Source organism: Myxocyprinus asiaticus, chromosome 47, assembly GCF_019703515.2.
Source record: "Myxocyprinus asiaticus isolate MX2 ecotype Aquarium Trade chromosome 47, UBuf_Myxa_2, whole genome shotgun sequence".
Classification (NCBI taxonomy): domain Eukaryota; kingdom Metazoa; phylum Chordata; class Actinopteri; order Cypriniformes; family Catostomidae; genus Myxocyprinus; species Myxocyprinus asiaticus.
Genome location: NC_059390.1, coordinates 24,531,073 through 24,545,019, shown reverse-complemented (window position 1 = coordinate 24,545,019; position 13,947 = coordinate 24,531,073). Strand labels below are relative to the sequence as shown.

General features: G+C 36.5%; 1 protein-coding gene across 2 annotated transcripts; it reads left to right on the top strand.

The window, feature by feature from the left end:
- Positions 1 to 4,184: 4,184 nt before the first annotated feature.
- On the top strand, positions 4,185 to 11,268 carry LOC127436824 (ATP synthase subunit gamma, mitochondrial-like). Of its 2 annotated transcripts, XM_051691257.1 has the most exons (9): positions 4,185 to 4,270; positions 4,676 to 4,710; positions 4,878 to 5,009; positions 5,111 to 5,315; positions 5,439 to 5,582; positions 5,754 to 5,818; positions 7,487 to 7,642; positions 8,105 to 8,201; positions 11,050 to 11,268. In XM_051691257.1, exons 2-9 carry the CDS (start codon positions 4,692 to 4,694, stop codon positions 11,051 to 11,053), a joined length of 822 nt encoding a protein of 273 aa, XP_051547217.1. In that variant the 5' UTR covers positions 4,185 to 4,270; positions 4,676 to 4,691; the 3' UTR covers positions 11,054 to 11,268. The 2 variants fall into 2 exon arrangements, with proteins under 2 accessions (XP_051547217.1, XP_051547218.1); XM_051691258.1 differs by lacking the exon at positions 4,185 to 4,270 and having other exon boundaries at positions 4,677 to 4,710; positions 5,089 to 5,315.
- The last annotated feature ends 2,679 nt before the right edge of the window (positions 11,269 to 13,947 follow it).

The following is a 13,947-nucleotide window of genomic DNA, read 5'->3' as shown; positions in this document are numbered from 1 at the left end:
AAAGGCATCTTAGCCTTTAAGGTTATGTCGATATAGGACTAGTTTTACTGTGGATATAGATACTTGTCTACCTGTTTCCTCCAGCATCTTCACAAGGTCCTTTGCTGTTGTTCTGGGATTGATTTGCACTTTTCGCACCAAACTATGTTCATCTCTAAGAGACAGAATGCGTCTCCTTCCTGAGTGGTATGATAGCTGCGTGGTCCCATGGTGTTTATACTTGTGTACTATTGCTTATACAGATGAACGTGGTACCTTTAGGCATTTGGAAATTGCTCCCAAAGATGAAGTAGACTTGTGGAGGTTCACTTTATTTTTTTTTTTCTGAGGTCTTGGCTGATTTATTTTTATTTTCCCACAATGTCAAGCACAGAGGCACTGAGTTTGAAGGTAGGCCTTAAAATACATCCAAAGGTACACCTCCAGTTCAGTACACCTCCAATCAGAAGCTAATTGGCTAATTGTCTAAAGGCTTGACATCCTTTTCTGGAATTTTTCAAGCTGCTTAAAGGCACAGTTAACTTAATGTATGTAAACTTCTGACCCACTGGAATTGTGATACAGTCAAAGTGAAACAATCTGTCTGTAAAAAATTGTTGGAAAAATTACTCATGTCATGCACAAAGTAGATGTCCTAAACGACTTGCCAAAACTATAGTTTGCTAATATTAAATCTGTGGAGTGGTTAAAAATTTTTTTTTAATGACATCAACCTAAGTGTATGTAAAATTCTGACTTCAACTGTAGTCAGATCACTTGGTTCAGCACAGCTAAATGTGCCCAAAAATGCTGTGTAGTTAGGCAGCTCACAAGGTTTTGAGACACAGGCAAGGACATCATAAAGAGAGACTATGGATGATGCCCCAAAAAAACTATGTCTAGGTAGGCAGCTCACTAGATTGAGATACAGCAAAGGATGCCCCAAAGAGAGACAGTATATGATACCCAAAAATGTTGTCTAGATATGCAGTTCACTAGGTTTTGAGACACTGCCAAAAAAAACAAACAAACATGCTCTCTAGATAGTCAGCACACTAGACTGAACACAGGGGACAGCAAAATTGCGGTCTAAACAGCTCACTCGAGTTTGAGACACAGCCCATGATGCCCAAAAATTATGTCTAAATGGGCAGCTCACTATGTTTTGAAACATAGTCATTAAGTATGGAAGCCCAGGAGTGCCTTTAACAAAAGAATGAATAATAAATTATCAACATTTGAAAACATAAATGTGAATAAACCAATTTATAAATGGACAAATAAACAGACACATTTAAATGTTTATTTAATTCATGTTTTAAAATGTACTTCTATTTAGCAATAAAATAGTACATTAATAAGTCATTTTTAAATGCACCTTTTAAATGGCATTTTGAAAAGCATTTGCCAGTTGCTTTTCTTCATTGTTTGACTTTTCTTTTACCATTTGCCAATCCATACCAGCTGAAGCCCAGGAGTATGGAAGCCCAGGCGTGCCATTTACAAAAGAATGAAGGAATAAACTATCAATCTATTAATTTGGAAATAAAAATGTGAATAAATAAATCTATTTATAAATGGACAAATAAATAGACACATTTAAATGTTTTTATTTAATTCATGTTTTAAAATATACTTATATTTAGCAGTAAAACAGCGCAATAATAAGTCATTTTTAAATCCACCTTTTAAAATTGTGTTTTAAAAAGCATTTGGCAATTGCTTTTCTTCATCCATTTTCCAGCTGCTTTTCTTTATTGTTTGACCTTTCCTTTTCTTTTACCATTTGTCAATCCATACCAGCTGAAGCCCAGGAGTGCCAATTAAAAAAAAAAAAAAAAAAAAAAAAAAGGAAGGAAGGAATAAATATCAATCGATTAATTTGAAAAAACTTGAATAAATAAATGTATAAATGGACAAATAAAAAGACACATTTAAATGTATTTAATGTTTAAAAATGTCATTATATTAACAATAAAATTGTGCATTAATAAATAATATTTATTTCATCTTTAATATGTCATTAAATGTAGCAATAAATGAGTACATTGAGTCTTTTAAAAGCACCTTTTAAATTGCATTTTAAAAAGGTATTTGGCAATTGCTTTTCCTCATCCATTTGCCAATGGCTTTTCTTTTTCATTTTGCTTTTCCTTTATCTTTTCTTTAACCAATTGAGAATCGAGTTAAAAAAATGCCATTGGACTGTTGACTCGTGAGAGCAACAAATGAACTTTCTATTCCATTATAAGACACACCCCCTCTCCCACGTGCCACTTGAAGAGGATGTAAGACAGCCTGTCATTGGACGATGGTACGAGCAGATTACATGATATTATTGGATCTGTGCATAAGAAACGGATGCAAAACATATCAGAAGTTAATGGTGGCTCATTCACTGTTGCTGTGAAATATTTTAAGATCATACAGTGTTTTTAAAATGAATGCTATATAACTGAAAGGAGATGCGTGTTTTCTTCAGTAGAAGTTCTGGAAAGTCAATCGGCTTTCTCCAGCGACTCGAGCCGTTGCCCTTGCTCACCTCCATTGCGCGTTTCAGTTCGGGGCGCAGCTCTGGAGGCTGGTTCTGTTAACAGCATCACGATTACCAGCTCCGATCCGGACACATATCACTGTGCACGCTGAGGTAGGGCCTGTCACGCTGCAGAAAGATAGGACTCAAAAGCAGAGGTAAAGCTCACAAGTCTTTAATGAAACAGTCTACACAAACACACTACAGCGCCAGCTCAGTCAAGCTCAAAAGGAAGCCACTGGGGCGAGGATAGGGTGTTCGTCAGTGTGTGTGCTGTGGAGGTCCGGAACAATCCACTGAATTGTGGTGTGTTGCAAAGTAGAGCCCAGAACAAGTCTCTCGACATGCGGGCAGAAACCAAGGAATCCTCCTCGAGCGCGATCACCAGGCAATGGCAATCTTATGGGCAAACACCACTGGAGACAAAGCAATCAACAGAATGAAACTTCACACTAAACAGGAGAACAACATTAAGGTACTGCAAACAATAAACCAGCAAACATACAGGGAACACACAAGGGATAAAGTAGGGCGTGCAATCAGATGAAGACAGGTAGAGTGTGTGAGAAACCCATTACCGTAATCGACGCCTCCCCAGGAACGATCAGCGTTCCCATGGAAATGCCGATTAAACTCACCGACTCCGAAACACAAGGGAGAGAGAAAAACAAACAACAGAATGAACCAGCAAACACCAGAGCCATGACAGGACCGCATTCAGTATTTCACAGCAACAGTGAACGAGCCACCATTAACTTCTGATATGTTTCGCATCTGTTTCTTATGAGCAAATCCAATAATATCAAGTAAACTGCTTGTCCCGTCGTCCAATGACAGTCTGTCTTACATCCTCTTGGAGTGGCACATGGGAGAGGGGGTGTGTCTTATATCTGTGTTGAAAGTTCATTGGTTGCTCTCATGAGTCAACAGTCCAATGGCATTTTTTTTAACTTGATTCTCAATTGGTTAAAGAAAAGGAAAAGCCACCGGCCAATGGATGAGGAAAAGCAATTGCCAAATGCTTTTTAAATGCCATTTAAAAGGTGCATTTAAAAATGACTTATTAATGTGCTATTTTATTGCTAAATAGAAGTACATTTTAAAACATGAATTAAATAAACACATTTAAATGTGTATATATATTTGTCCATTTTTAAATTGGTTAATTTATTCACATTATTATTTTCAAATTAACATTATTATTTTACATAATTAAGCACAATATAGGAGTAAACAATAAGGACTGTAAAATAAATATAGATTTTAAATCAATATAGATTGGAACTTTTCCAGGATCAAGTTTAGGTCCTTAAAAAAAAAAAACTGCAAACCAAGAGTGTTATTAGAGAATGGGACACGTGTTCAACACAAACTTCTTCTCTACACTGTTTCTGACACATCTGACAATACCAGCGCAGTTTCTGCAAGCCTTTGGCTTTAATTCTGTTCCCAATCGCTTTGGGACTTCAGAAATCTGCCTTTCCCATTTTAAAACACACACAAAGCCAAAGAACTATTAACGATAAAACAAAAAATTTTAAACGTCCACACGATTCTCACGCTTCCTTACTTGTGACGCGAATACCTCGCTTTACTACAATGCGTATCTCGTCACAGATTTGTGCCGACCCGAAATATCGCGAGAGACGGACACGCATTTCTCGGCGTTTAATTGCGCTTGCGCACACCGGCCGCTCTAACCTTCATCAAAGTGAACATATTCATCAGGACTAGCGCGGCGGTGTTCCTACCACAATGGTAACGGTTTATTTAATCCTGCAACATATATACTGATAAATTTAGATATGTATTGTGTTTTATACATAATTTCATGATATTGTGTCAGTTGGTCAATTTATTGCAGGTGAAATAGAGCAAGGGCTTGTTGAACGTTGTGTGCGCGCGACATGCCAACAAAGGTCTATGATACTTAATTGAGATTATAATGTGATTAAATATGTGCATAAAGCCTGAGAGAGTTTATAATTGACTATTTTTTAAGTCTGGATTGTCTGTGAGAGATCCGTGCTATTACGACAGTCAATGTAATGCGTACAACTGCATTGCATTCAGTTGCTTTCAGTTTTATTCGTTGATCTTGCTGTTGCACTGTTATATTGTGTTTATTTATGGCTGAGATCTTACCGTTTAAATCTCTTGCAGTGGGCAGGTCAGGAACATGGCTACCTTGAAGGACAGTAAGTGAAGTTTTCCTTGTGCATAATGAAAGGAATTGAATGTTTTATTCAATTAGCATTTTCTCTCATCTGCTTATATCCAGGCTATTCCTTTTGTTGCTAAAATGTTGTCAAACTTGACAGCTGGTATAAAGTTTCTGACTAGTGTTTTTTCTTCTCATTGTCAGTCACCATTCGTTTAAAGTCCATCAGGAACATCCAGAAGATCACAAAGTCCATGAAGATGGTGGCTGCAGCCAAGTACTCGAGAGCTGAGAGGTCCCTGAAGCCAGCCCGTGTCTATGGCACCGGCGCTATGGGTGGGTCACGCCATGGGCTTGCACTGAAGTTTATTAACCACAAACCTTAAGAAATGTATTGATAAACGTCATGGGATAGTTTTGCAATGGTTGTTTTCTAGCTCTCTATGAGAAAGCTGAGATCAAGGCACCAGAAGACAAGAATAAGCACTTGATCATTGGTGTGTCCTCTGACCGTGGGATCTGTGGTGCCATCCACAGCAGTGTGGCAAAATCCATGAAGAGTGAGATCGCCAAGCTCTCTGGTGCCGGCAAAGAGGTCATGATTGTCAATGTGGGTGACAAACTTAGAGGTCTGCTGTACAGGTATAGCTCTCTCTCGCCTTTTGCATCCCACATTTTAACTCGTCATGGATGGTTTCAGAAATTTTTCAAACATTTCCATTTGTAATTATATTCATATTCACTTCCTCTAATGTAAACTTTTAGGACCCATGGGAAGCACATCCTGATCAACTTTAAGGAGGTGGGCCGCAAACCTCCCACTTTCACTGATGCTTCTGTCATTGCCACGGAGCTCCTGGACTCTGGTTACGAGTTCGACCAGGGAAGCATTGTATTCAACAGATTTAGGTTTTAAACATAAAGCACATTATATTAATATGCAATATTGTTCTACTGTACATAGAAAATAGAGTTGTATGATTTCAGGCATATTATTTCTTTTTTTTTTAGCTATATTGCCCAGCCTTATTAATGTGCAGAGTTATTTTCTTAGTTTTTATGAGTCTGTTGCTTGTGCAGGTCTGTAATTTCCTACAAGACAGATGAGAAGCCACTTTATTCCATGGACACTGTTGCAAGCTCAGGTTTTTTTTTTTTTTTCAATGGCAGTATTTCATGCACACAATAGTTGAATTCAGAAGTTTACATACAATTAGGTTGAAGTAATTTAAACACTTTTTAACCACTCCACAGATTTCATATTAGTAAACTATAGTTTCGGCAAGTCATTTAGGACATCTACTTTGTGCATGGCACAAGTAATTTTTCCAACAATTGTTCACAGACAGATTGTTTCACTTTTAATTGACTATATCACAATTCCAGTGGGTCAGAAGTTTACATGCACTAAGTTAACTGTGCCTTTAAGCAGCTTGGAAAATTCCAGAAAATGATGTCAAGCCTTTATGCAATTAGCCAATTAGCTTGTGATAGGCTAATTGGAGTCAATTGGAGGTGTACCTGTGGATGTATTTTAAGGCCTACCTTCAAACTCAGTACCTCTTTGCTTTACATCATGAGAAAATCAAAAGAAATCAGCCAAGACCTGCTTCATCCATGGGAACAATTTCCAAATACCTGAAGGTACCACGTTCATCTGTACAAACAATAGTACGCAGGTATAAACACCATGGGACCATGGAGCCATCATACCTCTCAGGAAGGAGACCCATTCTGTCTCCTTGTGATGAGCGTAGTTTGGTGCGAAAGGTGCAAATCAATCCCAGAACAACAGCAAAGGACCTTGTGAAGATGCTGGAGGAAACAGGTAGACAAGCATCTATAGCCACAGTAAAACGAGTCCTATATCGACATAACCTGAAAGGCTGCTCAGCAAGGAAGAAGCCACTGCTCCAAAACTGCTATTAAAATGCCAGTCTACAGTTTGACAGTGCACATGGAGACAAAAATCTTGTGTGGATAAATTGAAGCAACATCTCAAGATATCAGCCTGGAAGTTAAAGCTCTGTCACAAATTGGTCTTCCAAATGGACAATGACCCCAAGTGTACCTCCAAACTTGTGGCAAAATGGCTTAATCTGACCGATGGGAATGTGATTAAATAAATAAAATCTGAACTAAATAATTCTCTCTACTATTATTTTGACATTTCACATTCTTAAAATAACGTAGTGATCCTAACTGACCTAAGACAGGGAATGTTTTCTATGATTAAATGTCAGGAATTGTGAAAAACTGAGTTTAAATGTATTTGGCTAAGGTGTATGTAAACTTCTGACTTCAACTATATATCTCAGATGTTGGGCTAATTGTGAACATATTTGCTTTTGGGCAGTTGAAACATACTGTATTTGATTTAGATGTACACTTAAATTCCTATTTTTTTTCAAGTTCTTAAAGGAACAGGAAAAAATTAAGGAAAAATTCTTTAATTTACTCGCCCTCATGCCATCCCAGATGTGTATTACTTCTGCAGAAAACAAAGATTTTTAGAAGAATATCTCCGCTCTGTAGGTCCAGTCAATGGAAGTAAATAGTGGCCTGAACTTGGAAGCTCCAAAAATCACAAAGGCAGCATAAAAGTAATCAATACGACTCCAGTGGTTTAATCGAGGACTTTTGAAGCGATCCATTTTGGGTGAGAACAGACCAAAATATACCTCCTTTTTCACATTACATCTTGCCATTGCATTCTCTAGGCATGATCGTAATTTCAAGCTCGATTAAGTTAGATGGCACCATGAAGTGTAATCGAGCTTGAAATTACGATCTCCAATGTTGCGTGTTTACAGAGAACATGGGCATCTATGATGACATTGATGCTGACGTTCTGAGGAACTATCAGGAATTTTCTCTGGTCAACATCATCTACTTTGGTTTGAAAGAGTCCACCGCCAGTGAGCAGAGTGCCAGGATGACTGCTATGGACAGTGCCAGCAAGAATGCTTTTAAGTTCTCTTGTCATCTTTCTTTTACTTGTAGTTTCACTGCCATTTTTTTGTGACTAGCAATTTGTTTTTTTTTACAATCTGGTACCAGGAAGGTACATTTTTGACATACACTTCCAGTCAAAAGTTTGGACACACCTATTCGTTCTTTATCATTACTATTTTCCACGCTTTAGAATTATGGTAAAGTTGTTGAAACTATGACATTACAATAATAGAATTATAGGAATTAATCTAATATTTGTGCTTTAAAAGAAATTCATGCATGTAGATTGTTATATATTTACCTACAAATCTGACGTCAAGGATTTAAGCAAAAGCCTTTAGATTAAAATGCTTATCAGTAAAGTTTATAAGGTATAAAGTTTTGCGCACATTTTTGTGTATTTGTGTCTTCAATGTCTTCTGAATATTTGCACTTTTGTTTCTCATTTGTCGTCTTCTATTTTTCCTGTCTATCAGCTGAGATGATTGACAAGCTGACGCTGACCTTCAACCGAACCCGCCAGGCAGTCATCACCAAGGAGCTCATCGAGATCATTTCTGGAGCTGCTGCTCTGTAAGCTGTCTCTCTTCTTCCTGTGAATTTCTCTCTCTCTCCCATTCTAACCCATGCATGACACACATCTTCCTTCTTTTTATTTCTTAAGACATCTACTGGCTAACTTTTTTGATGCCCATGTCTGATGCATTGGACTGTTTCCTTCTGGACTATTTTATCCATTGCTTCTTAAAATGTTGATGTTGACATTGACCCACACATTTCCATCTTTCCTTCACTAACCTTCCATAATGATCATGCACCGTTCACAGGAACTGAGGCATGACTGAGGTAACATGCTACAACAGACTGTAGGATATACTGTGTGCTGGCAGAGCAACATAGAATTTTAGGTGTTTTACCTATTTCATATATAGGGTGCTTTGTTGCATGTGGTGGGTTTTAGTAGTGTTTTGTGGTGGAGGGTATAAGTTGATCTTTACAGATGTTGGTAATTAGTAAAAAACTATAATTTAGTAAAAGAATTTTACTGATTGCTAAACAGTGAAAAGCAATCTGCGTTTCCATCCACAGTTATATGCAAGTTTTTGGATATTGCGTAAAAATGCTGGATGAAAACGTCAAGGAAAAAAAAAATCAAAAATGCAGATGAAAAAGTTAAACGCTCACAAGAGGTGAATACATTTTTACTTGGTAAGAAGACAAGCACGTAAACTGATAGAAACACATTTACCGAATGATTTCCTTGATGTGCATCAAAAAGGTCATGTGACTGTCATGTGACTGAATATTTTGATCATATCTGGTCTAACCAGCGGACCAATATATTGACATAGCATCTGTCCTCGGGCAGCCAAAGCCTGTCATCAAAATATCTGGGTTTCCATGCACCTATTTTTATTCGCATTTTGGGATATTGCCTAAAAATTGTGGGATGGAAACACCATGATGCGAATAAAATCACTAAAATGCGCATAAAAACATATATGCTCGCTTGAGGTGGATACGTTTTTTTATTCGATAAGAAGAAATGTGCATAAACTATGATGGAAACACATTTGCCAAATAAACTCCTATTGAATTTATTAGGAACACTCATGTGACAGAATAACTTGGTCTTAACTGGACTAACCAGTGGACCAATCATTGCATCTGAAATGTTGCTTTGGTCATCCTGAAATAAAGTTGTCTAGAAAACCCAAAGCCTGCATAGAGCTTACAGAGCAAATGAGTCGAATACAAACTTGAATTGTGCCGAAGAGCAGGTTTACTGACACTTTTGAAAAATATTTTATAGATCCGCATGGTAAAGTCATAAGGATGGAGGAACACACACGTAGTGCTCCCATAACTGTGTGACGCACTGCCACTCCCAGACATGAGACAAGTTCTTTAGAGAGTTTTGTCTGTGTGCTCTAAACTGAGAGTATTTTATTAATAAAAGAGTCAAAGTGGCTACAATTTCTCCGGAAGTAACGATTTTGTTGAACACAAAGGGATGGTAACGTGGCTTTATTCGCACATTGTTTTTGTGTAAATGTTGTTGTTTTTGGTTGTTTTTTGCATAAATTAAATTCGCAAATTGGATGGAAACATAGCTATGGATTGGCTAGTATCTCCTAGGACTGGGTATTAGAACAGAATTACCAATTTCATTTTATTCGATTCAGAGTTCTCAATTCGAGTGGATTCCAATTACAATATGATTTGATTCGGTTCTGATTCATTTAGGTATATTTCTGTTAATGTCCATTTTGCTTGCATATAAAATAAAATCTCTCAGATAATGTTGTAAAACATACAGGGGATCTTCTAACTTGGTACTTTGCAAAAACATTAATTAAAAAAATTAACAATAGGGCCCAAGCTATGTAGTTCAGCTGCCATTTATTTAACAAATATAATAATCAACACAACCAAAACTGAAGTACACTTTTAAATTATAATTAAATGATTGATCTTGTGATTTTAAGAATCAATATTGGGATCGTTCAAACAGATTAATCAGAAAAACAATTTTTACCCAGCCCTAGTATTGCCTCCCTGAACTGTCTGACATGCTGCCGCACCCAATTGCTAGCTAACAAAGTGCTTTTATCTGCGTGCTCTAAACCGCAAGTAATGTATTACATTTAATAAATGAGAAACAGTGGCTTCTCCAGTGGCTATAACTTTATGCCAGTTTCCCCGAACTTGCGATTTAGTTTCACCCAAACACATGGGATGGAAACGCTGATTAATTTGCAAATTGTTTTCATGATATTCCAATTTTTTACATCAGTGAAATACGCAACTTGGATGAAAAGCTTTCTACTGACTACCTATGGTGCAGTCTAAACGTAAAGGCTCATGCTATGAGTAAATTAATAAAAATAACAACATACTCTATGCAAGTAGGTGAACGTAGACTCTTCCAGCTTTGTGAGAAAGTACATGTTGCATTCTCAGCGTTGCCACAAGGGGCGCTGTTGCGGACATTCTACAGTCAGTTTTCTCTCTCAGATCAACTGTGGTCATGGTGGAGCAACAGTTCGAAGAGATCTTCCAGAAGAATTTAATTGGCTAAGCTGTAAATGTGTTCATAGCTGCCTGAGTAATGGCAAATCCAATTTAATGGCACGGTTATTTGACGGTAACTTTATTGCCCCCTTGATTATTGAGGTTTATTACCACCACAGTAATGCAAGAATGCACAAGGGAACTGCACTTGAGAAAGTGTTGGCCAAGCATTCATGCCTGCATTTGTGTACTTTTGTAGAGCATGTTTCTGGCCTTACACCTGATGGATTCAGTTTTTTATTTTATTTTTATTAGAGCTTAAATACTGGGTATTATGTCTTGATTGTTTGTGTGTGTATTTGTGTTTGAAAGTACTAATTTTTTTGTTCTCTCTCTCTCTAATCAGATAAAGAGGAGGCCTGTGTACCTTCAGTGTGGTATTGGCGAGCATGCTCTCCAATTCAGTCATCTGGTGTAGAATTCATAAATGTATATGTGCTTTGTACAATATCTGAGAAAATAAACCTCTTGCAGAGAAACAATCTGTTGAATTCTCCAGCCCATTTCTTGTATCTGTTCTGATCAGCTTTGATGTCCCCTAAAGAAAATAAATATGATTCCCGACTCTTGCTTGTTTTTCATTGGAATTAAAGCTTGTGAACTTGTCTTTTGAAGGAACAGGGCCCTTTACTTGGCTGTGCTCAGAGGTTATCAATACATAGAGCATTTGAAGAGAGGACGTCTGCCAAAACAGAACTCTGGGTCAATCCTTCCAATAAACCCTCTCAAGTGTGCACACTTTGCTTAAAACAGGATTAAGTTACTTAGAACTGATTACTGATAAACCCAATTGACTTAACGGCATCCTTATTGTTCCTTCTTATAATTGCCAATCAAAACAAGTTTAGCCTCTTTGTTATCCATTTGAAACTCAAGCCAGGCCAGCCACCACAGTATCAGATGAAGTGATCAAGCTGTGGTGTTGGGTGTCTGGATCCATGAAAGGGAGAATTTGGGGGTCAGTGATTGTAGAAGAGGGTCTGATCTATTAAAGTAATGGACAAGTAGAAAAGTTTGACCATATGGGTCACTCATTTATTATTTAATCAGCTGCCACTAGATCTCAGATTCTGATGGTTATCATCTGAGAAGTGAAGCACATCTCCATAGCCTCCTGTTGACTTTTCAAAAATACTTTTTATTTTATTTTTTATTTTTTGAGTTATTGGATTTCTTTGATGTAGTATTTATTAGTTGGTAAATTTTGCATAATCTATGAAAAAAAAAAATATTTATTTTATTGAATGTTTCAGTGCAGTAATGTCATGATTTAAATTATTCTGAGGCTTAATTGTTTGTAACAACAAAACATTAAATTTAATTTAAATTTAATAGTAGTAGTGTTAGAGTTTTTGAATCTTAAAAAAACTAAAATCTTTTCTAAAAAAGAAAAATAGAAAATAGAAACTTCGTTATGAATAAAAGCATGTAAAATGCCATATAAGACCATTTCTTCTGATGAATGTACTATTGTAATGAGCAATTAAAATAACTAATTAGCATCCATAGTATTTTTATAATTTCCTTTTACATCAAATTATTAATTTTCTACTCAAATCCAAAGGAAATTGTGCATACACAGTGAATATGAAATCTATTGAAGTGATCTTAAAGGAATATTCCGGGTTCAATACAAGTTAAACTCAATTGACAGCATTTGTGGCATAATGTTGATTAACACAAAAATTAAGTTGGACTCCTCCCTCCTTTTCTTTATAAAATAAATAAATAAAAGCAAAAATGGAGGTTACAGTGAGGCACTTACAGTGGAAGTGAATGTGGCCAATTGTTGGAGGGTTCAAAGGCAGAAATGTGAAGCATATATTTTTATAAAAGCACTTACATTAAATTTTTCTGTTAAAACTCATGTATTATTTGAGCTGTACAGTTGTTTAATTTGTCGTTTTTATAGTCATTTTAGGGTTTGTTGACATTAAAACATAGCAACAAAGTTGTAATATTGGCTGTAACTGTACACAGAAAAGGTTAGTAAGTGATTTTATCACAGTAAAATCATGTTAACACATTGTTTGTCTCGTGGCTATACTTTTGAAAAAGTGAGTATTTTAACGCTCAAAAATTGGCCCCCATTTACTTCCATTGTAAGTGCCTCACTGTAACCCATATTTTTGATTTTTTTAAAAGGTGCACTCAATAACTTTTTGTTTGTCATCTTGGACTTACAGTGATACCTAGTGGTGTGGATACAGCATCATTCAAAATCAATAGTTTTCAGTTACAGTAGAAATTCACTATTCACAATCAGCCATGATTAATTTAATCCAATAGTGAAAGTGTCCAATAACAAGACGGATACTGAGATTAAGCAAGTATTCTGCTGGTCATGTGATTTTAAAATGGCAGCCCCCATGAGGGCGCCCCTCCCCATGTAGAATAAAACAGCTTTCATAAGGTTACTGATATGACTAGTGTCCTCATCTCATGTGAGTTTTCATGATTTTATACATATATTTCAATATTACAATTTATTTCTTTAGGAGTAAAACTTAAGCGAGCACCTTTAAAGAAAATTTTTGTTGTTATTGTGGTAATCAACTGCCACAAATGCTGTCTATTTAGCTTAACTTGTACTACACCTGGAACATTCCTTTAAAACTAAATCTTGTACAGTATTGCTAGGTAAATCATGTGTCTCGACCGTTACAAAAAATCACTATGGTAACAATAGTTCCCGCCAAAATATCATAAAGTAGGCTATGCCTATACTACATACAATATGTATAGCAGTATCGACCACTGTCTAAAAAGATATTTTAAAATGATTTAAAAATTCTAAACGCTCCTCTCACGCTGTTAGAAAGAGTTATCATAAAAAAGAATCGATTGTTCTGTAGTAACAATAACTATGGCGTTTTGGCGGGAAAATGATGGTTAGCACGGTAATGTTGTAAGGGAAGTTTCGTGGGTATAATACTTGTCGAAAATATGTTTCATTTGCAAATCCACAAAAGTCTTGTGAATGTTATGAAATCAGCATGTTATGGGCTGATCCCAAGCAGAGTTTTTACTGATAAAATATGCATTAGGAATTAAATTAGGAAATCCAAGTTATACTACGATGAATACAAGAAGAAAATTGCATAACTAGTTTATTTTCACACATTTTTGTTTTCCCCCAGCTGCAAATCTACTTTTGAGGACAGGCCGTGTAATCAAACAAACTACACTCGATCAGCATCTCCGCTCTTCTGCGCATGCGTGATCGATTGCTCCGCAATGTTGC